This window comes from Neofelis nebulosa, chromosome 1, assembly GCF_028018385.1.
Source record: "Neofelis nebulosa isolate mNeoNeb1 chromosome 1, mNeoNeb1.pri, whole genome shotgun sequence".
NCBI lineage: Eukaryota > Metazoa > Chordata > Mammalia > Carnivora > Felidae > Neofelis > Neofelis nebulosa.
Genome location: NC_080782.1, coordinates 226,067,798 through 226,093,208, shown reverse-complemented (window position 1 = coordinate 226,093,208; position 25,411 = coordinate 226,067,798). Strand labels below are relative to the sequence as shown.

At 44.0% G+C, this 25,411-nt stretch overlaps 1 protein-coding gene across 2 annotated transcripts in view; it reads right to left on the bottom strand.

Moving 5' to 3' along the window:
- The window catches only part of LHFPL6 (LHFPL tetraspan subfamily member 6), a 251,305-nt gene extending 230,260 nt beyond the window's left edge, over positions 1-21,045 (bottom strand). Inside the window, exons 1-2 of one of the 2 annotated variants that reach the window (XM_058686687.1) lie at positions 20,693-21,045; positions 18,597-19,165 (exon numbers count right to left, since the gene is read on the bottom strand). In XM_058686687.1, coding sequence (XP_058542670.1) covers positions 18,597-18,981 — 385 coding nt within the window. In that variant the 5' untranslated portion in view covers positions 18,982-19,165; positions 20,693-21,045. The remainder of the gene's footprint in view (positions 1-18,596; positions 19,166-20,692) is intronic. The other variant, XM_058686677.1, reaches the window with a different exon arrangement.
- Positions 21,046-25,411: the final 4,366 nt, after the last annotated feature.

The window sequence follows — 25,411 nt, the reverse complement described above, 5'->3', positions numbered from 1 at the left end:
ATGATGGGGAAAACCCACAATATGCAGGCAGATGCTTTAGAAGGAAGAAAGGAAAGAGAAAGAAAGAAAGAAAGAAAAGAAAGAAAGAAAGAAAGGAGGAGGGAAGGGAAGGAAAGGAAATAATGAAGGAAGGGCTCACTTGTCCAGTTGTTGAGAATACCTATACAGATATCTAGGTTTCACTTCAAATAATAATCTGTGGAGGTCAAATATGACCAGTTACAAATTCTGTTATGAGGTCCTGAATAATAAGTCACCTGCATTATTAGTTCAAAACTTAACTGGAGAAATGCAGTAGGGTACAATAGTATACATAGTATATATAGTATATATATATAATTTTTATTTCTTTCTTAGTCTGCTTCCACTCATTACTTTATCCCTGATAGCTAGAGCAGGATTCAATAAATGTGTGTAATGAATGAAGCATATTAGCTTTTTAAGTTATAGTTAAGTTTGAAATTTTAAGTCAGATGAGCTATCATAAGAGCCATCATTTACTCAACATCTGCTATATCATATTAACATGACTTACACATATTTATTTACTTTGTTATGTTTACATATTTATTTTGGGAGGGAGAGAGAGAGCATGCACAAGCAGGGAATGGACAGAGAGAGAGAGAGAGAGAGAGAGAGAGAGAGAATCCCAAGCAGGCTCCACCCTATCAGGGCAGAGCCCCACACAGGGCTCAATCTCAAGAACCCTGAGATCACAGCCCGAGCTGAAATCAGCAGTCAGGCATTTAACCCCCTGAGCCACCCAGGTGCCCCAACTTACACATATTTAAGCTCCACAAAACCCCAATGAGTCAGGGTTACTATTAGTCTTAGTTGAAGGAATGGGGCTGAGAGGCAGTAACTTGCCCAAGGCCACGAAGCTGATGAGTGGTGGAATTCAACCCTGTCCAGATCCTGTGTTCACTCGTTTCACACAGCAACACATGGCCATAGAATAATGCGAACACATGAACAGAAGGCAGCACTTGAAGATTTGCTAATACAAGAAAAAAGTACCAGCATTTCATTTTACTTACAGTCTTACAGACACAGTTTTTTCCAGGATCTGATTGCATGTAAAATTCTGAAGCATCCCATGTGGGAAGAGCTGTTGTTATTCTAATCTTATGCTGTAAGTAATGCTACACAAACAATCTGCCACAATTTACAAGCCTAACAAGCTAAATAGAGCGAGTATAGAGAAATAAAAACATTTCCCTCATCCAATATTTTCCACCATCTTAAAAACTCATCAGATTCAGAGTCCCAGATCAGCCCTAACTGGACGGTAAGATTATTGTGGTAAAACCACTCTGCACAAAGCATAATTGTCTGAAATTACACTGAAGTCAAATGTACATAAAATGGTGCCACACAGGGAAGGAGAAGAGCTCTATGCTATGTAATTTAATGAAACCTACTGAGCACCAAGGGCACAGGGAGCCAAATTGAATTTTAAATGGTGTCTACGAGGAGGCTATAATCAGGATAGCCACCAGTGGGTGGATGAGATAAATGAACGGACTTTCTTCCACCAGGCAATCAAAATAGAAAGCCATCTTTATGCATAACACCAAAAAAAAAAAAAAGTTAAACTATTCACCCTTTGCTCCTTTGTTTTTTTGTTTTTTTTTTTTAACTACACGGTCATTTCTAGACTCCTTCCTTCCCTAGGGCATTTTTGTGTTAGTGAGTGAACGTTATGCAGATATTTTTTTTCTCCTACCTTGGCTTTTCTTGTGATTTTTTTTCCAGAAAAATAAAATCTAGCCCTACAAAGTGTAAACTTCTCTGTAATCTCACCAGCGTGGTGGGTGCTTAGCAGCTGGCACTGTCCAAGGGGCAGCTTAGACATGATGATTCAGGTAGACAGAGCTAGGAGCCTGCCTGTCAACCAGGATAGCCAAATGGTAAAAGGAAGTGTCCGGATTTAAAGTGTCCGGTAAAAGAAGTGTTTGAAAGTGAATGAAGTACTACTCTCTCACATGAAGGTTTTCAAAGACATATTTTCACGAATCTACATATTTAACCCTGATCTTTCCAGCTGTCCACTTGCCCTTCGGCCTTGAAGTCCCACCAGAACCTGAACCACAGACTGTCCAGAACTAATCTCACCTCCTCGCCACCTGCCGACAGCTCACTCTTCACAATGTCAGGCTCCTTCCAAGAGACACACAGACATGAAAACAGAGGGCCACCAGTGAGGTTCATTCTCACCAACGCAATCGGTGGCCAAATCATGTTGATTACATTTTCATCCTCTCTGTTGTATCTTGCATTTCCTGGAGTCTAGAGCCCCACTCTGTGGATATCCCTAAGGCCCATCCAAATGAAGTGCAGTCCAGGGAGACTTTATTTTACTGAGGGAGGTGACAGGTAGGGAAATAAGGGAACCAAGGCAGAGTCAATCTTGTAAAGCAAGGGAGGGGAAGATCACAGTTCAATGATCATGTGGCCACTAGGCTGACCCCCAACAAATGGGAAAGCGTTTTACAAAGGAACTGGATGAGGAGCAAAACATTTCTGAGCCCCTATTGTACCCTGGGCTTGGCCCTTTTTGACTTTTTCTTTTTTTTTTTTTTTAATTTTTTTTAACGTTTATTTATTTTTGAGACAGAGAGAGACAGAGCATGAACGGGGGAGGGTCAGAGAGAGAGGGAGACACAGAATCGGAAGCAGGCTCCAGGCTCTGAGCCATCAGCTCAGAGCCCGACGCGGGGCTCGAACTCGTGGACCGCGAGATCGTGACCTGAGCTGAAGTCAGACGCTTAACCGACTGAGCCACCCAGTCACCCCCTTTTTGACTTTTTCGATGGGCAGTGAGGAAGATTCAGGAGAAAGGACTCAGGGTTTGTACCAAGGTGAGTAAGGCTAGCGGAAGCTCAGCTATCCCACAGCCTACTCAATATGTATCTCTCACAAGATCTTGAGGACATCAGCCAAAGAACACCTCGCCGAATCCTCTTAGCACCTGTGCCACATTTATAGGTACAATGCCTCATATTAGAGCTTGTGCCTTTTGAAGTCAGACACTGTCATATTCAAGTCAGTATTCAACACAAGTCCTAGCACCTGTGCCCATTCTGCAAAGTAGGAACTTGGGGAGTAGATGCAAAATGGAACTGGATTAAAAATACATATACAATAGCTTTCCAAACAGATTATACCAAGTATCAAGTGGACAGAAAATTCTCATTACCTATTCTCTCTCAGGTACTTTGCTAGGCTCTAGGGATAGTATGGTAAATAAAACAGAGAAGGCCCCTGCCCTTGGTGTATTCCAACCAATTAGAGAAGACATTATACACATCATTGTAAAAATTAAGTAATCACAAGTGTACTAAATGCCATGAAGGAAAGGTATAGACGTAATAGAGCAACATGGAAAATAATAACAATTGCATATCGGCACCTTTTCCACTCATTTGCCATTCCATTCCATTCCTTTGAAGGGTGCCCAATTTTAACAGTTGTGTCCCCTAACCAAATATCTAGACGTTGGTATTATTTAACTCACGTATTCAAACAATACACAGAAAAATTTCATAATGACTTTTCTCTCTTTTTTTTTTATGCTTATTTATTTCTTTTGACAGAGAATGCTCGTGAGCAGGAAGGGCAGAGAAAGAGAGAATTGCCAGCAGGTTCCATGCTCTCAGCATAGAGCCTGATGCAGGGCTTGATCCCACAAACCGTGAGATCATGGCCTGAGCCGGAATCAAGAGTCCGACACTTAACCGACTAAGCCACCCAGATGCCCCGACTTTTCCTCTTTTCAAAATAAAATAATGACTAACTCAACCTCAAAAAGACTGGTAAAGTGAAAAGAATCCATGTGCTTTCTAGCCAGCTACCTCTCAACTTAACTCTCCGATAACTTGCCTTAACTGAACAAAGTCATCGTGTGAGTAGGTACAGGGACAAACCTCTCCCTGCATAAACACCTTCTCCTCTTCATTGGCTTTTGATCTCGTGAGTGTCATGAGTACCGGATCCTTGGCATGAATCCTGCCCTCCCCTCCCTCTCCATCCTCATCTACCCACCCTCCCGAGGGCTTTTCCGTCGCGCCTCAGAGACCTCCTGCTCACCTAGCTGGACGGCTCTGTCCCTGAGCTTCCCCAGCTGCCATGCCCTCTCCTCCTTCCCCTCGATGCTTCAAGTCTTAGTTCAAACCTGCATCCTCCAGAAAGTCTTGGCACCTCATTGAGATCACAACTGTCCATGATGAAACTTTCTTCCTAACATTTATCAGACTTGTAGCTTTATGTTCATTTTGGGGGAAGCATCTGATTAACGTTCATCTCTCACACAAAAATTCTAGGTAGACAAGAGCCATACGCTATCATACCAGCGTTCTATCTCCAGCTAGAACAGAGCCTGACACATAGTGAGCACTTAAAAATCTTTTGTTGAAGATGGATACTCCCTACCAGAGACCTTCGCTAATATTTCTGAATCTGGGTCCAGACAAAGTGAAGCTGAGAGATGCATGGTGTTGGGGCCACTGGGCACCATGTTTGCGTCACACAGAGTCACAAACACAAGCCTGTTTGCTGGGCTGAAGTAGAAGTCAAAGCGGTAATAAGCAAAGACAAACACAGAATGAGTCTAACTGCTGCCCCACACACCGGGCCCACTTCTTTCTGAAGCCGGGTGTCAGAACGTGCCTGTGTCCCCTCTCCTTTTCTGACCCTTAAACTTGTTTGAGTTGCATTTTGTGACTTCTGGCAAATCAATAAAGATATCATAATCACTTGAAAACAAAATCACTGGCTGAATAAATGAATGAGAGAAGCACCACTATAGAGTAAATACTTCTTCATACTGTCACACCCAGTGTGACTATACTTTTAAGCCTTGTAACTACCAGGGCAACTCCCTCTAAAGCTAAAATTGGTATTCTTCCTCGGAACACTTTTAGCAGAATTAATTCTTACTTACTTAGAAGTGACTATAGAGACTATAAAGGAATTGGCTGTACCTAAGGATTACAATTTTCCATTTAAATTAGGTTATGTAACAGCAAATGGGAAACATAAAACAAAACACACAGCAGCAAAAATGACATCCTACCATACGTTACATCATAGAAAATAATGACTCCATTGTAGTTCCTTCACTAGACATGAAAAAAACATGGGAAATCTTATATCCGGATCCAAGACAACTGTGCACACATAGCAGGGAAGGAGAAATAATGTGGGGAAAATAATACGGGGATAACATGGGAGAAATAATTGGATTGTTCTGGTGGGCCAACTGTGGCCAAGCATGAGGAAAAGCTATACCAAGTCTGACCACGTACCACTGGCCCTTTCCAGCCACACGTATGCTGGAAAGCCAAGGTCTCGTAGGGAATCCGGTGTTTCCCGTGTGCGCCCAATCCCATCCAACATCATCGACTGCTATCTGCCACCCATACGGAAGGCACATTCGTGGACGGCTGAGAGAACAATCAGGTGATGTCATCATAAGATGATATAAGGAGCATGTGTTTTAGTGAAACTCGAACTCAGAGGTAGAGATGAAGGTTAACAACCAAGAAAGGTCTGCATCACACGCAGTGGCTCTCATCAACAAGCATTCTACAGATGAGGATTAGATTTAATCCCAGAAACATACTATCTTAGAGCTTAAAGGCTATTCTCTTCTTTTCAAAAATTCAATATGACAAATACATGAGAATTATAAATTACACTGGAATGACAAAACTACATTTCATGTTTCATGGACTTCAGGGCAGTTGATTCAGGGAACACAGATAATAATAATTCAGAGGTAATAACCAAGAGATACATAGTTTCCTTTCTTGTTCTGCCTTAATATGCAAATGTAACATGACTAACATAAGCGAGGACAGCAATCTATTAGGTCTCCAGGCTGAAACATTCATTTGCCACAGGTAACCGATGGCAATTTTCAGTTATAAACACGCTGACAATACCATTCATTTATTTCTTTATAAATGAAATACAGGTATAATTGAAAATGTCAAAAACTTTTCTGAAAATAAGATGTATAAAATCAATCTTACATCTACTTATTATTTATGTGTTTATGCACTTATTTCCTGCATGTTTAGGAAGAGCTGGGTGGCTCAGTCAGTTAAGCGTCTAACTTCTGGTTTCAACTCAGGTCATGATCTCACGGTTTGTCAGTTCGAGCCCCACATCCGGCTCTATGGTGACAGCTCAGAGCCAGCTTGGGATTCTCTCTGTTCCTCTCTCTCTCTCTGCCTTCCCCAACTCGCGCTGTCTCTGTCTCTCCCAAAATAAATAACCTTTAAAAAAAATAGCACTTTTGGGGCGCCTGGGTGGCTCAGTCAGTTGAGTGTCCGACTTCGGCTCAGGTCATGATCTCACAGCTGGTGAGTTCGAGCCCCGCGTCGGGCTCTGTGCTGACTGCTGGGAGCCTGGAGCCTGCTTCTGATTCTGTGTCTCCCTCTCTCTCTGCCCTTTCCCCATTCATGCTCTGTCTCTCTCTGTCTCTCAAAAATAAACAAACACTAAAAAAAAAAGTTAATAAAAAAATAAAAAATAACACTTATCTTGGAAAAGAAAGGGAAAATGTCTGCTTGTAAGAAGCCAGTGAAGTTCAATGACACTGACAGTTACTTTAGCTGTCATCTAAATGCTCCTCTTCGAAGCCTCCAAATGTGCTGGGCACAGTCAGTAACCCTCATTTACACACAGACGAATGTGCAAAACTTTCTAAGATAGAAATATCCACACAGTGAAGTTGTATAGTAAATTATATCTACATACTGTGGTAACAACAATATTTATTACTTTTTTAAATGTTTTGCTCTGTAAGCAAAAACAGAGCTGCTATAATTTAAGTCACATTTTCTTGTTTGGTTTTTTTTTAATTTTCTGAGGGACTAGGGAAAAAAAGAAAGTATCTGGTTTCTTAAATAAACAGAAATACAAAATTACTGAGACATTCCCTCATTCATTCATCTATTCGTCTAAAAATAAGGACAGCAAAACCTGTTGACCTCTACCTCAGAAATGTCTTCGGGGGCGTCTGCTGGCTCAGTTGGTTAAAGCGTCTGACTCTTGATTTCAGCTCAGGCCATGATCTCACGGTTTGCGAGTTCGAGCCCCACATCAGGCTCCGCACCGACAGCTCGGAGCCTGCTTGGGATTCTCTCTCTCTCCCTCTCTCTTTGCCCCTCCCCCATGCGTGCTTTCTCTCAAAATAAATAAACATTAAAAAAAAAAAAAGAAAGAAATGTCTTCAAACTCTTGTTCCCTGTATTCCCACAGCTTCAGTGAGGCTCTCACCACCTCTGGCTAAGACTGCAACTATGGGCTTCTCAGTGCCTTTCCTTGGTGTTTGTTATTCTCCAAATCAATCTTACTCCTCATTGCGGTTAGATTATAGGTTATATAGCTCCTAAGTCAATTCTACCCGCAACCACTCAAAAGCTGGAGTTTAGTTGAGTATGGAATCCGTACCGTGGAACAGAAATGAGGACTCGCACAGCCTGGCTCCATGTGTCCTCTCCACTTGTGTCCTTTGTCACAGCATACCTGCCCCACCCCATATAGTCTGCTCCCATTCCCTGAACTCACATCAGATCTTTTCACACCTCCTTGGCTTCGAGAACTTGATGATCCCCCTGCCTGAGGGCCCAGGAAGTTTTCCCCTCGTAACTTCAAACCCAGCTCAACGAGCACCTGTGCTATGAGCCCTTTGCAGAACCCCCCCCCCCCACCCCAGTCAGGCCATTCCCTGTGCTGTGCCCCTCCAGCATCTGTTCATGCTTCAGTGCACTCCAGTCTTCTCGATTAAATATCTGTGATTTTTGTCTATTCACCACAAATCCCAAAAGTTCACAGTAGGACATGATCTCCCACTTGCCTGAGGCAGGAATTTGAATTATGTATTGTATTTTAGCGAGGGTCCAGCTAAGGACGCAGAAGCCATCCTGAGGTGTGTCAAACACAGACGATTTACCATAGCACAGGAAACTGGTGACACAGATGACGGAAAAGCCAAAAAGCCAAACAGGAGAAAAAGAGGAGACCCGGAAAGTGGCAAGAGCAGGAAACTGCTGCTATGCACTAAACTGGAGTGATACTGGGAGAAGACGGCATTACCAGCGACTAGAAGAACTGGGCTAGGGTAGGATTATCGCAGTGGCTTCCCAACAGATGCTGGGGCCAGGAAAGGCAGGGCATTCCAGGAGAAGGGACAACTGCTACCAAAGACACTGCCCGAGGAGGAGCCAGAGAGGGAGAAATACCCTGGCTTCTCCCTGCTTCCCGTCTCCCAAAAGCCCCTCCCACTGGCTGCAACTACCCAGGTGCCGGGTGTCGAGGCTTCTGGGAAATGTGGACTCCCATAGCAGATAGCCAAGTGGGAGCAGGGCACAATGGAGAATAACTGGCACACGGTCGTGAGGCTGGCAAGTACCTGGTTTGGCTGCTGAGTGAGCCTCACCAGCAGACAGCTGTATTCGACAAAACTTAGAAGCATATATAGGTATCATGAGTCCTTTGTATAGTAACCACAATTTACATGTTGGTTTCCTCCCTAAGACTGTGAACTTCTTGGTTCCTCAAAAAATTAAAAATAGAAATACACACGACCCAGTAATTCCACTGCTAGGTGTTTACCCAAAGAAAACAAAATCATTAATTCAAAGAGATATATGCACCCCTATGTTTCCTGAAGCATTATTTACAACAGCCAAGATATGGAAGCAGCCTAAGTGTCCATCAATAGATGAACAGATAAAGAAGATGTAGCAAATATATATGATGGAATATTACCGAGTCATAAAAAAGAATGAAATCTTGCCATCTGTGACAACATGCATAGACCTAAGGGACATTGTGCTAAGTGAAATAGGTCAGACAAAGAAAGACAAATATCATATAATTTCACTTATATATGGAATATAAAAACACAAATAAACAAGCAAAAACAAAACAAAACAAACAAACAGACTCATAAATACAAAGAACAAACTTTCCCCTTTTGCCAGGGGGGAGGTGGATGGGTGGGGACAGGTGAAATAGAAAGATTAAGAAACACAAATTTCCAGTTATAAAATAAACAAGTCAAGGGGAAGAAAAGTACAGCATAGGGAATATAGTCAATAATACTATAATAGAGTTGTTTGATGACAGATGATAACTACACTTATCGTGGGGAGCACTGTGTAATATACAGAATTGTCAAATCACTATGTTGTACACTTGAAGCTAATAGAACTTTGTATGTTAATTATACTTCAATAAACAAAAACGATTAAAAAAAAAAGACTGTAGGCTTCTTAATAGCAGGAACCTTATCTCAGTTCTATTCCAACAGTTAGCACATTATTTGGCATATAACAGGCACTCAGTACTCTTAAATGCCCATAAACACTAATCCCCTGGATTTACAATGTATTTTAACTCAACATTTCCCAAAGCTTACTCTGTTGCCCATTAATTCAAAGAGATCTTATTGCCTATTACAGGTTAGTAGGACTCTGCCATTCCCAAATAAGTTTGTGAACACAGTGTGAAGCAAAGCTAGTATCTTGGTCCACTGAGGCTACAAGAACACAATACCACAGACTGAATGGCTTATAAACACAAGAAATTTATTTCTACAGTCGCAGAGGCTGGTAGTCCAAAATTAAAGCGCCAGTGCAGTTGGGTGGGGGCCCTCTTCTCACTGGATCCTCACAGAAGCGCAAGGAGCAAGGAAGCTCTCCAGGATTTCTTTGATAGCAGCATTAATCTCATTCAGGACAGCTCCACCCTCGGGACCTGGTCGCCTCCCAAGGGCTCCACCTCCTACTACCGTCACTTTGGGTATTAGGATTTCAACACATGAATTTGGTGGGGAACAAAATTTTCACACCCATAGCAGCTGGTTTCTTCATTGCAGAAAATAAAGCTCGCTCCAAGCTTTTACAATGTGCTTGAAGAGAGAGAGTTGCATTCTGCAGCATCATTTCAACAGAGATGACTAGAGAACACTCCTTTTCAAAGGACTAACATTATGCAGGTTCATCAGAAGGAGACATTGCTTCAAATGCCTTCACATTGATGGCATTATTTTATTTCATCTCTGAAATAATTCTGTGAAGTAGGGAAGAACAAGGTCAGACCTTAAAGATAAAAATGTTGCTAATAAATAATTGAAACTAAGTAATACATCAAGTGTTCATTGAACATATAAGATGTCATTTACTATTCTAGTTACTGTAGGACTAGAAGAAAATTCTAAATCTTAGTTCCTCTTCTAGTTGACGACATAAGACATACAAGAAAAACGGAGAACCGTTTTTATCGGTCCCCCGATAATTAGTCAGCCATATCAATGCACCAGAACCAGAGCGATGTTGAATCTAACCTCCTGATCGTCTAAAAATAACCATTCAGAAGTTTCTGGGAAATCCATAGAGCCCATCCGAGAGATCTAGATAGAAGTCTGTTTGTTTCCATCACAAACACTTCAAAGACGAAGATTGACAACGTCTAACATTATCTTTCATTTCTATAGAAAGACACAAGGTCTTTGGTTTTGTTATCTAAGAAGTGTGTGCTCTGGAAATAACATTATCTTTAGCCTTAACAAGGGATTATTACAAAGGCTTCTAACAATGGGGTACTTACACTAGAAAACTCAGCCAGCATGTAAGAATGAAAGGTAGCACTCTTCTGTTAAATAATTGTTAAAAGACATCGGTCAGATGTTTTGGCACTCTCCCCTAATGGCCTCTCTACTGCATATTACATTATTAACAGTAACCTGTAATTGTTTTTTGAGAATTGGCAACAAGTTGCTCTGTCAAATCTACAGGTGGTTTTATTGTCCTACAAGCATAAACAGGACAAAGGAAACAAGAAAAATATTCGCCTATGTTAAGAGATACACTATGCAAAACGGTCAGATATTCTGAATTCTACATATAATACAAGGTGGAATTTCAATTAACACTTTATTATGGCGACAGCCTTCACAGCACAAACAATAACTGATGGGTAACTTTGGGTGTCACTCTCTAAAGTTCAGTTTTCTCGCAAAAGAATGAAGAATAAAGAATAAACTGCAAAAAAGAATAAACTGCCTGCCTCAACAGGGTAAAATGAGAACCGAGTAAGTTCCAGAGTAGTGGTCCCTTCAGGGTGCTGGGCCCAAGTGAGTTAGCTAAACACTTAATACTATACCCTCCGCCTTCCCCTCGGGAGATTGGTAATAGACAACACGCTGAATGCCCTGTGATTTCTGCTGTACTGAAATGGATTAACTCTCCAAAACCAACTGTTTCTCAAATCCACGTGTTCCTATTTGCTTTTTCCTGTTAACATCTATTGGAACACCCAGGAATCGGTGTCCCTGAGAACACACTGGAGGGCGATAGCTTAAGTAAAAAAAAAAAAAAAAAAAATGAGTTTTAATGACATCCGCGAATAAATTTTGAACCTGATGCTGGTATTCTTTCTGACTACAACCACCACACACAACAAGGCAGTCTTGCCAAGCTGGAGGTAGCTGGAGAGGTCAAGTGCTCACCGTGCACTAATGATAACGGTACATACGGCGGGCAATGTATTTGTGATAACATGTAGGATGACAGAAAGTTCTCCAGAGTGTGTGTGTGTGTGTGTGTGTGTGTGTGTGTGTGTGTGTGTTTAATAGGAATGGTTTTGAATCCTGTTCCTCGGCTTGCTTTCTTTGTGAATAACAGCATGCTTTTTACATGACAGCTAACCAATCTGCAATCTCTTCGTTACAGAGGCTAACTGACCCATACTAACCCTGGCCTCAGTGTTGTCTAGCTATGGCTATGTTAGCTGGGAAGGAAGCTAAAAATCAAATGACTCTCTTAGAAAGACTCTACTCTGCGTAAAGTAAATGAAGATTTGGACCCTGTCGAAAACACCAATCTAAATAATTCTAGGGAAAAAGTCTAGCGTAGCGGCTAACATGATAGACTCAAGAGCAATGGACAACTCCTTATTCCGTCATTTTAATGAACTGTTATCATCAGTATTTTTTTCCTCAGAAATACAAACTCAGGAGATAAAAACCTGTAATTCAAAACAGGTAACAACCGAGCACACTTGTCAGTAAGGAAAGATTTTAGCACACCCAGCAGAACACAAGCCAGCGACAACGCACTTGTAGGCCGAAGGGTGCAAACGCAGCACAGGAGATGATAGCAGGTTCCTAATTTGCAGGTGGAGTCACCAGTGAAAATAGTCCTCATCTAAGCAAAGCGTGGAAAGATTTGGTTTTTCTGCTTTCTGAGTGTACACGCAGGGCTGACTGTCCACCAGGAACACCAAAGTCTGTGAGATCAGGGAGAACACAGCTATAAACTGGTCTGTTCCTACACTACTTGTGATAATTTGCTGCTCGTATCATGTTGTCCCCAAAATAACTCTGGATAGAAAGAGATTGATCATTCATCCTTAGCTCAATGGTGGATATAAGTCTATGCCCCAATACTAGTATCACATGAGGTCTGAAGTGAATAAAATTAGCTCATGTTTCTCAAAATGTGGCCTGGGGACTGACCATGTGTGTTCTGGAACCTCTGGGGAGTCTGTTAAAAGTGCTTCACCTGGACCCCACCCAGACCTACCAAATCAGACTCTCTGGGACAAAGGAGGACCCTCCACAAGAAATAAAAGTCCTGGGGCGCCTGGGTGGCTCCGTCGGTTAAGCGGCCGACTTCGGCTCAGGTCACGATCTCGCGGTATGTGAGTTCGAGCCCCGCGTCGGGCTCTGTGCTGACAGCTCAGAGCCTGGAGCCTGTTTCGGATTCTGTGTCTCCCTCTCTCTCTGACCCTCCCCCATTCATGCTCTGTCTCTCTCTGTCTCAAAAATTAATAAACGTTAAAAAAAAAAAATTAAAAAAATAAAAGTCCTTAGGGAATTTTAGGCCCACTAGAGGATTAAAAGAATATTGTATTGAATTTTGATGTCAATTATGGATATGGAAAACTTGTAAGCTTCACGAGAAAGTCTGAAAACCATGAAAAGCTTCCCAAATTAAGCCTTAAAAGACGTGTTCTTCTGGGGGTGGGGGGGCAGTATGTAAAACAAGAAAACTGGTGGCAATGACAATTTTAAAATATAATCTTAAAACATTAAATGCAAACATAAAATCTGGTGTTTTAGATTTTATAAAAGACCAGCTAATTCACTGACATCCCTGCCTGCAACAAATCCAGGGCTCAGAGTAGATGGCCCCTGTGGCATTCGTTTTGGCCCCTCGCTCCTTCCCGGTGGCAAAGCCCCGCCCACGCCGCCGCACTGACTAGCCTCCATCTGGACCTTGTTGGTCTTTAAGAGCGATGCATGTGGGACACGTGATTGCGAGGTGAGACATGGTCTGTGGCCCTGGAAAGTACTACTCTTCAGCAAGACCGCATCATCTTTTTCCCTAGAGATGCCTGAGACCAGGAGAACTTGACCTTCCTCACAGCCCATTGGGGCACCATCTTGCCTACAGGCAGAAGCTCTTACTGGCTGGTTCCTGATGTCCTCCTGGCCTAGTCTTTCTGCTTTTGCAAGAAATACACAGCTTTATGGAGCTGGCCAAGGGCTGTCTTCGAGCATCTCTCCAGTCTGCAGTAGAGCCTTCACGTCTTTTAATTAGCAATTCATTACTGAGAATCTACCGCAGGAAAACTACAGAGGGTGTATTGAGTTCTTACTTTGAGTTCTCCATCTATAAAATCTTGGCATATGGCAAAGGTAAATAAATGAATATATAATATATGTACATATTATGTAATGGACATATTGTAATTATGACATGTATATGCATTAAGAGAGAACCTCAGGAAAACAATTTTCTGTGACAAAAACACAGACAGGTACAACAAGAATGTCCTCGGCCAATACCACGCTGCAGAGGTAGTATCTTTCCATAGCCCAATTAGAGAGGTTTATATCAGATTATAACATAACTAAACATTAACTAAGTTCTGGGAGTCAAGCATCTACCAGAATTCACATTTTTCTAAAGTACGAAATGGTTAACTTAGAACAGGGTTCTCAAGATATAGGCTCAGAACCAGCATCATCTGGAAACCGGATAGAAATGTAAAGTATCAGGCTCCCCACCAAACCTACCCAAATCAGGAACTCCTGGGCAGGTCCCACCGATATGTATTTAAAAAAAATTTTTTTTTAACGTTTATTGATTTTTGAGATAGAGAGAGACAGAGCATGAATGGGGGAGGGTCAGAGAGTGAGGGAGACACAGAATCCGAAACGGGCTCCAGGCTCTGAGCTGTCAGCACAGAGACCGACGCGGGGCTCGAACCCACGAACCGTGAGATCATGACCTGAGCTGAAGTCGGATGCTTAACCGACTGAGCCATCCAGACGCCCCCGTATTTTAAAAGCCCTGGCTGATCCTGATGCATGGTCAAGTTTGAGAACTGTAGACTCAGAACTCAAGACACCTCACCGGGACTTTACAGTGTTGGTTGGGGGTGCTGAATGGAGGAGTACAGTAGTTAGCAATCCACAAGGTGTAACTTAAAGGACAGCTAAGAGTCCTGCCTGCTCCCTGAGCTGGGCTAACAAGTCTCTGGATTTCTTAAAATCAGAGCAGCTTCTTTCAGTTAAGACTGTCATTAAAAAGTCACCATGCCCATTAATATGCCAACACTCATCATTTATCTTATTCCTTAGCTGTCACTAGACAGATAGCCCTAAAGAAAGGAAGGCATGATGTGGCATATCGTAAGACAAGTCAGGTTCAAAGTGGAGCAAAGGAAGGAGAGTGGCAAGCCCTCATCCTAAAGGGTGACAGACAGGTCCAGGTGGAACCCTATCGTGAAGAGGCTCCGGAAAGGCAATGGTGCTTTCCGCACACAGAGAAAAGGACACTCAAAGAAATACTTCGTCATCATTACTGTCTTCAGCAGCACTTAACTATCAATTAGCTGAGAAGATGGTCTCCCTGGCTTCTTAGAAAAGAACACCTGCCAAACTGGAAAGGCCACTGCTTGCTACTGAGGAGTGCTCTATACCCACTTTACACACATATGTGACATGCATTCAAGCTAAATGTGGCCTGATATAAATTTGGGACTCCCTTCAGTGCCCCTTCGGTACAGCAGCAGCAATTTCCAAAGACAAAATCAACACACTCAGATCTCGACATTCACAATCACCTGTTACAGAATCTTACAGGCACACCTAACATGTCTTTACGATGTTCCCCCATGCTTCTATTCACAGAGCGCGTCGATAAGGTATTTTCCTGACACGTGTATCAAACAGTGTGATACTAACGTTTAAAACTTCGGTTGAAGTACTTCATGACCACCACAGTATTGAGAAGCAAAGCATGTAATTTTATATTCAACAACGAAACCCAACATGAAAACGTCTCTTTTCTCATTGCGCCATAACCATCCTGCATGCGTGGAACCATTTTTATTATACATTATATTTCTCAAGGGCTCTCTGCATGCCTTTTAAGAGCTCGAGTGAGGGCGAAACTCGACCGAGACCAGGCTTTAAAAATTACGACAGAAATATGACTTAAAAATGGAAGACGACGATGTGGCGATTCAAGTTTATGTACAAGTTGCCATAAGAAAAGCACAAGTCATTGATTCCTTGATGTCCTCCTCCTATAGGGAACAAATGTCGTACGCAACAGTCCGATCTTGTGTTGCTCTGGCAGCTGACAGGTGACATTTGAACCTCTAACCAACCGTAGCAAGGCAATTCAAAATTAAGGTTGACACTTTGTCCTTTAACGAGTTCCAAAGTACTGCAGGGGTTTTACTGCCTGATGTTACACCATATGTGCAAACTCCAGACACAGCAGGCAGGGTGAAGCAGGACGCCTCTGTACTTTGCCATTCTCCCGCTTCCTGTTGTTTTTGGAGCAACCCTAACTTTAGCTAAACATAACCCTTCTGGGTGAATCATTTTCAGTAACAGAGTCCGCCTTATAGCAGAGTACCCTGGATGCTGACTCTATTTCTGAAGCGCGGCCGTCTATGGAATTGAGAGAGCCCACTGGCTTGGGGTCTGGCAGTCTTTATGAAACCTATTTCGTGAAAACTTTCATAAAATAAAATTACTTGCCACTCAGGTTTTTATGAATAAAGCCCCAAACAATGATGGAATGAGTAACAGGAAAAATTGTTTTTGAAGCTTTTTTTTTCCCCAACTAGCCGAATATTAAGTGATAGTGATTCATGCAGTTTTCAAAACCTTTTCCATCCCTCAAGCTGTTTTGTAATTCTAAACGCACTGTTATCTTGAGTAATGGGATGTATTTACTTACTTGTGCCCTCAAGAGGTTCGAATCAGAAAAAAAACTCTTTTAGGTTTTACGTTCATAATTATTTTTTTTGCCAGATATGAGAACTATATATGAGAAACGAGAGAGTACCAACTGAGAACTATATCCTTAGCTTAATGTCAGTAACTCTTGCCATGCAGAGTTCATGAAAAGCATGTACAAAGTGTGGGGGGAGAGGGGAGGTCCTTTTAAAAATACACATAACTTCTCCAATGATCTTTCCCCTGGAGTTTTCTGTAAAATAGAACATGTAGCTCTATATCATTCCAAAAAATCTATATGGAACTTAGAGAGGGAAGCATAAATCATGGGTCTCAGATTCACTTCCTGTTGCCTTCCTTCATTATACAGTTAAAGCTGATCAATAAAAACTGATCTGTCTTTGTAAGCATTTTCCTGTTCTTCCAGAAATAATTGCAGTCCCTGCCCTAAAATGAAGGCAAACTGAAAAGTAATATTTACTTTACTAATTTACTAATTAAGCCTATAGCTGTATCTGTAGCATAGTGGAATCCAGAGTTGTTCATGTTAAACTGATCTCTCGGGTAAAGCAGTAATCATTTATTTAGAAATACAGTTTAAGATTGAGCAAGGGTCAGTTTTACACCCACCAAAGAGTATTGAGGGCTCATGACAACAATGTTGAATCAAAAACTTTTCTACTTTTCTGGGAAGTCTTCAACTCTAAAGACCCGAAGATGCCAGTAAGACATATAAGAGGAGAAAAAGAAGCTGCCAAAGCATTTTTCCTGAGCCAAGTGAAACACAAACAGCAAATCAAGTTTATTTTTCAAGAAAAAAAAAATTAAATACTCCTGGCATTAACTCTATCTTTGAAATCTGTAGTATCAAAAAGTTTTCAAATTCAGGACTTCTATCTCAACTTTCAACAACTTTCTCATCGTTTTACGGTATTACTATATGAATATCCGTATGTATCACGCGTAAGACTTCCGCTTGATGTTGAGAACTGAAGCACTAAAGGAAAAAACAGCTAAGCCTCCCAAACTGCCTCCCAGGGCAGAAGGAGATGCAGAACTACAGGGGAAAAAAAAAAAAAAACAGATGAGAACAAAGTTACCTCCAGTAGGGGAATAAAGAACTGCAAACAACTCTGTCATTTGCTTCAAAACGCAAACCTTGTTTGCCCCTTGCATTTTTAGCTTGAGAACTTTCTCTTTCAAAATGTGACTTCAAAGTGTAATATCAAACAACTTGCAATAATCTGTCGGGGTTTCTCCAACATGCAGATTCTATCTCAGAACTACCCATTTAATTTTTTTTCCTTCTTCTGGATTCTTCACAAAAGATTATAAGAAAGCACCAAATGGGAAAGTAACAGACTTTTACTTTGTAATGAAGTTACAAATAGTTTCTATACGTTTTCCTGGCTTCCTATTTCCCTTCATTCTGTACTATCTACAGGTTGTCACATTTTACCAGGACGGACTATAAATCAGACAAGTTCAGCCTGTCAGTTTGAAGAATGGAGGTGAAAAGCGCAGTGGAAAATATATAAAGTATAATTAAAACCATATGACCAGAAATATTGAAGTAATACTTGCTGGAGGAAACCCAAGTAAAAATCAAACCTTTTTCTGGTGTTAGTGAGACTATGCAGTCCATTTTGGACAAGCAAACAGCATTTGCAATTTTTTTTCTTTCTTCACAGCAAGAGCATCCCACGAAGTTAAATCCTAGTGAGATAATTAAGCCTATAGCTGTATCCGTAGCATAGTGGGATCCAGAGTTGTTCATGTTAAACTGATCTCTCGGGTAAAGCAGTAATCATTTATTTAGAAATACAGTTTAAGATTGAGCAAGGGTCAGTTTTACACCCACCAAAGAGTATTGAAGGCTCATGACAACAATGTTGAATCAAAAACTTTTCTACTTTTCTATGAAGTCTTCATCTCTAAAGACCTGAAGATGCCAGTAAGACACAGAGAATCTAATTGTTGACTGTTGAACAAGAGAAGCAGGAAGTTATGAAACCTGAACGGTCTCCCCTACTACATTATAAACAATCCCGATGTTACTCCCTCATATAGGTTGTACTTAGTGGGCCAATGATGTATATATGTCTAAGGATGTACAGAAATTCAGAGCTCTCAAAGGTGGAAAGCAATTCCAATAAAAATCTTTGACTTCGGCAGTCTATCACCAAAGCCATCCCACGCCTATTTCTCCAGAGCATTCCATGTGCCAATTATCAGGACTTCAGTAGACAACTGCAACACGATTTTCAATATTGCTTTGGGATTCCGGGAAATGAGTCAAATTTAACAAGTCACTTACCTCCCAGAAACTGAATTCCTCCAGCCACTCTTCCCACTGTCCTGGAGATGAGCTCTGACACACAGCAACCCATGAGGGCGGTGAGAGCCACCAAGAGGAGGAGGCCACAACCCAGGCCTGTCACGACGGTACAGATCCTCCATTCTGCACTAGGGATGCCCTGGAAGGAGGCATAGCGCCCACATTCCTCCACCATCACCATCATCTGCCGGCTTTCATCATGCACAGGGTAGGAGCATCTCCGGAAAGTACCGAAGGACACAGGCTTGCCCAGCTGTGATCCCCAGAGCCAGTAAGGCATAAAGAACCCCACACAGGAGGTGGCAGCACAAAGAAAGGAGAGCAAAGCCCAGATCACCCCAGTACAAGTCAGGCTGGATGCCATCTTTTCAACAGATAGGGCAGTGAGGACCCAAAGCAACTACTCTGGGACTGCAGGAGTGAGTGAAGGCGTGAGACCACCAGGGAATGGCAGGCAATCCACGTTCTGTAACACGTCTAGCAACACAGTGAATCTTCAGTCTTACTGGCCATCAACTTCCCATCCTCTGTAGTAAGGATGATGGTCCCTGGCAAAACAATAAGAAACATTAAAAGTTAATTGTTTTCAGGGAAGTGATAACACCAGCTCAGTTGGTCTACAACCCTTAGTTAATAAACATTCAAACTTGGCTCAACACTGCAAAAAGTGGGAAGAACTGATTCTATAAACGCTTCTAAAATTCAAGTTTTGTCAAACTAGCTCAAAGCTTGTTCATGTCTTTATCTCCTATAAATGCTCCCAAATTAACTCTGACAGCTATTTACTTAAAGAAATCCATGGCTTCTATTTGCCAAGCCAGTGAATTCATTTCACATACTCGCAGTAAAAGTAATGTAGCATTTTTACTGGCAGTAAACATAATTCCAAATATTAAAACAAAGTGAACCGTACCATGGTTTGTTTATCTGGCTTGCAAGTTCATGCTTATAATTTGGAGCAACTTTTCCGTGTCCCTTTAGGTGCATTAACCCTGCACGAGCCCGAACAAAATTATTAGGATAATTTTCACAATTGCAGAGCACTATAAACTCAACAAATATTACAGACTGTCTAGGCACACAGACTGGATGCAACTATTAGGCACGCCCTGTACTCAGTCCGTAGTATTTGTGAATCCCTTCAGTCTTAACCACCTTCTTTCTCCTAGTGTAAATGAAAGAAAGCCTGTGTGTGACTTCCTTCTGATTCACTGGTTCCGACACAACGGCTGGGACCGTCTCTCCCACTGAATGATTGTCCCTGTCTAATCTGAAAAGTAATCCATACTTCCCAGTCTTCTACATGGAACCCCAGCCATTCAAAGAGTTCCACGCGCATTGACTTTCCACCCCTCCCTTCCTTTCAAAAGGAGTTCTTGAACGGTTTCCCACACTTTCCATAAAGAAGGGAATACAGAAGCACAGAGCCCATGCGCCCTACAGTTCCATTCCCAGAACCCTCAACTCCAGCCTTCAGGGTCCACAGCAAATCCCCTCTCCCTCACCTCTCCCCTTCCGCCAGCCCCCACCCCTACCGCTTCCTCTCCACACGCCACCCCATTTCCAGTCGTGTGTCACTCCCGGGGAACTTCAACTACTTTTTTTTGTTGTTAATCTTGTCAATTGCGGTCAGCGTCAGCGTCAGCGGCTGAACTTGGTCTGCCCGGGCCCTGAGGCTGGGGGCGACGAGTGTGGGGGGCTGCCTGGGGGCAGGAGGGCCCTCTTCTGGAGCTGAGGCGAGGCGCCCCGAGGGGAGGCCAAGACGAGCCCACAGGCGGCCCCCTGCAGTGGCCTCACCCACCCCGCCACCCACCCACCCCAGCCTGGACGACACCCGATGACCCCCGAGCCCCGAAGGAGGAGAGGGGCATCTTGCAGCCGGCCCGCGCCAAGGGAGGGGAAAAGCACGGGCAGGCAGCACCCCCCGGAGGCGGCCGCCGACAGCGGACGCCGACCGCGCCGCGGGGCTCAGGAAGTCCGGCGCCCGGAGCAGCCCGACTCCGGCGGCCGGGGACGAGGGGGCGCGGGGAGAGAGCGGAGCCCGCGGCGCCGGGCGGCCGGCGCTCCCTACTCACACGGCGGGCGGGCGGCGGCCGGGGCGCGCGCACAACTTGCTGTCTTCCGCGGGCGGAACATCCACGGCACAGAAGAGCGTCCTCCCTCCCCGCCGCGGTCCCCGGCAGCCGCAGCCACCCCGGGCCCGCCTCGGGGCGGAGAGCGGCGTCCGGCCGGAGGCGGAGGGTCTCCCGAAGGCAGGGCTGCGCCGCCGGCCGCGGAGCCCCCCCTGCTGCCCGCGCTCTCCGGCGGCGGCTGGGGCGGTGCGCGGTGGCCACGCGCGGGGAGCCCGTGCTCGCACGCAGAGGAACAGGGCTCCCTTTGGCAGGCGAGGCACGCACCGCCTCCTCCCCTCGGCGGCCCGGCCCTCCTCTTTCTCCTGTCCCCTCCCCTCGCGCCCGGAGACCCACGGCCGGCGGAACGCGGACGCGGCGCTGCCGGCGGGGAACTCGGGAGACCCCGCCCGCCCCGGGGGCCACTCCCGCGCCTCCCCCCAGCCCGCGCCCACCTCCCCCCCGCCCTCCCCTCGTGGCGACTCCTGCAAATGGGGAGGGCGTGGAGGCACACAGACCCAGGAGTAGGGGACAAAGTTGCTGGTTTTGTCGGTGCTCCGGAGGCGCCACGGAAGACCAGACACGTTCCCTGGTTGCCTTTGGGGATTGAGGTTTAAACTCCCGTTTCCTGCCGGAGGTGGAGAAGGGGGGCCTTAAAACTGGGTAAAGGGACCCTTTGGAGCTTTGAGGAGACTCTTGGGATGTGGTCACTTTGGAAAGGGTGAACAAGGCCAGTGTGGACGCGAGCCTGAGACATAAGAGCGGGAAGCGCAAGGCTGGGGGATTCTGCCTGGCAAAGAGTCTTTCCAGACAAGCCAGGGAGAAGGCGCGGCGGGGCGGGGCGGGGGGCGGGGGGGGGGGGGGACTTCCAGCGCGAGCCTCCCCCCCCCCCCCCCCAGAGAAACCTTCTTTGGGAGCCTCCTTCAAGGCATTGTATTCTCTCTGGCTCGCTCTCCCTCCCTTCTCCCCCTCCTTCCCTTCCCCTCCCTTCCATCTCTCCATCCAATCATTCTTATGATCAATACCACCATCAGATTTCTTGTTATGCTTGTCATCGGCGTTTACCCCTTTGGAAGTTTAGAGCTACATTCAGTAGAGGACTGTGGGAGCTTCTGCGGAAGACAGTATTTTAAGAATCCCGCCATCTGGGAATGGCAGTGTTGGAAGCAGATACTTCCCCAGATACAGTCTGTGAAGTGCTTTTTCAAAGTAGTTGAAAGTTACAAATGGGTAGGTATGTATAATATTTCATAGTAAATTTTCAAACTGCATCATTTTAGTTAGCCATAATGGTGTACATTTTCCCCACAACTACAGCTGGAGATATGTGCTCTCTCATTATCATATTGAAAGGATTTGGGTAACTGGTTCCAACCTTTTTGAGGTCATAACAGGACTTTTTCAGAATATGGTGAGACTGATAAGCCTTTCAGGAAAAAAAAAATACACGTATTAAACTTTATCTCAGCGGTTCTCAAGGGGGAGAAGGGAGATTACCACCCCCCCCACCCCCCCCCCCCACACACACACACCCCAGGGACACTTGGCAAGGTCTGGAGATGTTTGGATTATCAGGAGGAGAGAGGTGCTACTGGCATCTAGTGGGTAGAGGCCAGGGATGCTGCTAAACCCTACAAAGCACAGGTCAGCCCTTCAGAATTACCAGGCCCAAAACATGAATAAATAGTCCTGAGGTTAAAAAAAACCTGTTTCAGTGAAATGTCAGGTAATTCCCTGTTCCCCTGTGGTCCATGCATGAAGCCCAGATTCAGAACCCTGATTCAAGTGATTTGAATGGTCTCAAACAAATCACTGGTTACTGAGCTCCGTGATGGCCCAAATGATGGGTTTGGCTTCCAGTTACGCCCTTGGCTATTACCCAGAGACTTCAGATCTATAGAATGTAAAGGCAAAAGATAGAACTGTATAAAGATCAAATTATAGTCACAAGATTTGGACTCACCCTCCACACAACCTACTGGGGAAATTGGTCCAGGACATTTCTGAAGCCTGGAGGAGTTTTAAGCACTGAGATGGATGGCTGGGATTACATTCTTGCTGTGTCAATCACGACGCTAACTTTTCTTAGTAGATTTCTTTAGTCCTCAAAAAAAGAAGCAGAAAAAAAAAAAAACTATGAAGAAGGTGTAGCTATTATTTTACAGAGAGGTCAAGAACTTTGCCCAAGACCTTTCAGCGAAAAGGTGGGCTTTAAAGTATCTCATTATCTGCATTCTATTAAATAGAGTATAGTGCTATTGAAAAGAGTCTGCCCAAAAGGAAAAAGAAGATAGAGGAAGAGGTCAAATCTTTAAAAACTCTATTAGGATGTAATATCAATTATTTGTGGAAGTATAGTATGTCATATACTAGGACTCAAAGTTCTAACTTAGATGAATGAATCTGGACAAATGGTAACCTTTCTGAGCCTGAGTTCTCTCATTTGTAAAAAGACATTGTAATAGATGGTTTCTAACATTCTTCTAACTCATGACTTCTAGCATCATGATTATAGAAGTATTCGTGTATTTGAGAAGATCCTAGGAGTCACCTAATTCTGTTCAAGTACTTTTTACAGATGAGGAAGCAGAGGCTCAGCATCCTTCCGGTGCGTTACCAAAAGCTGAGGCTAGAACCCATGTATCCTGATTTCTCTTCTCATCCCACTGTGTAATTATCTTCCCAAACTATAAAATCCTCCAAATCACTCCTTGGGTTCCTGTATATATACTTTATAGGCAAAATGCGTTATAATATCTTTAAAACCCTAGTATTAAATTTGCACCTTCAAAGGATCTTTAAATTATTTCCCAGCCAGAAGTTCCCACATAGCAGATACTGCTTGGACCTCTGATTCCAGGTTTGAGTTTCTAGTATGTTTGGACTGTAGTCCCATCGAGTCATAAGATGAAATCATGAATATAAAAAGCATGTAGGAAGCTGTAAAGCATCCATGACAACACACTTGGTTCGCTACCCGGGATTAATTCCCAACTCCTTCTCCTTGTTCACTAGGGAAGCACCTCCCTTCCAGCCGCCCTTAAACCTGGTGGTGACTGTATGACACTTCTACCCAGTAAGTCTGCTGAGGAGGCCTTCAGGGAAGATTGTGTCCCCTGATAAGAGAGAATGGCTGTCTTGGACACATTCTTGAAGGATGAGATGTTTGGAGCTGTGGCAGCCTTCTTACAACAATGAGGGGAATCACAGAGACATCATCCTTTTGAATTACACCTCCTTTTGAATATTTTAAGAGTAAATTACAGGTGCTTAATATGGGGTAAATCACTGTTGCTTGAATCTTCTTTTAGTAGCTAAAAGCATTCCTAATCGATCAAGCACTGTGTAGATAAGACATATGCTCAATGACAGGAAACACAGCATTGTATCCCAGCGCTCGGCAGTTAAAGATAAATACTCAATACCTGAGCATTAACTGAGGCAATTACTGAACACATCAATATCGTTGTGATTATTATCCTTGTTCCAGTGCAGCCTACAGAGTGCATATCTGATTTCTATTTTTTTTTAAATTTTTTAGTGTTTTTATTTGTTTTTGAGAAAGAGAGAGAGAGAGCACAAGGAGGGAGGGGCAGAGAGAGAGGGAGACAGGCTCCAGGCTCTGAGCTGTCAGCACAGTCTGGGGCTCGAACTCATGAACTGGGAGATCACGAGCTAAGCCGAAGTTGGGTGCTTAACCGACTGAGCCACCCAGGCGCCCGCATATATGATTTTTAAACTAACAGGGGGTGCTATGTAAAATTAGGGGAAGAGTATGATCGTGGAACATAGGAAACAGCATGGGCTCAATCACCTCTGACCATTGGGGAGAGGTTGGAAAGGGACTTCTTCCACGTTTGTTATAAAAACCACAGTGTGGCTGACACAATGTCCATTTCCATCCCCTGTTCTTTTATATCTTTCTCTCCACTAGAAGCAGCTAAAATCTCCATTCCCTGGCCTCACCTGGAAGCTTGAGTGGTCACGTGACAGTGCTGGCCAATGAGAGGAGAGAGGAGAGGTACAGGCGCCCTCGTGTCCGCTTGCTGTTTCTCCCCGCCTAGAAAACTTATGGGATGGCACTGGAATCACAGAAGCCGTTCTTTGGCCAGGGAGTGACGTGCATGATGACAAAAGCCAACACACTAAGAACAGTAGAGTAAAATGGCGCTAAGAGTCTAGATCCGACGTATTTTCACTAAGCTGCTGTGTTATCCTCAGACATCCTCTGGGTGAGACCAGTAAGCCCCAGCTGTTTAAGTCCCTGTTACTGGCAATGGCTACATGGCCGCTAGACTATTGAAACTACCTGCTCTCTTGCAGCACCCCGGGGGCCAGCACCCCAGGAAAGCGGATTAGACACAGAGCGAGGAGGCACTAAGCAGAGCAGAGAGGACAGAATAGCACCAGGGGAGAATTCTTTCTCTAGCAAAGGGTGGCTACGGTGGGCATTCATCGTCTGTAGTGTGCATTGGCGAAGGTGGATGGACCCTTCTTAAAATCTGGCAAGAGAAACAGGAACCGCCGTGAAAATAGCTTACAAAATACCACCCCCCACCCCCCACCCCCCGCCTTAAAGTCGTAACTTTGAGGAATTAAAAAAGACAAATTCTCAGCAGTATAAAATGACTGCCACAAGAAGCGTGTCTGAACACGGGCCAGCAAGAATGAGATGCAGGAAGGTAT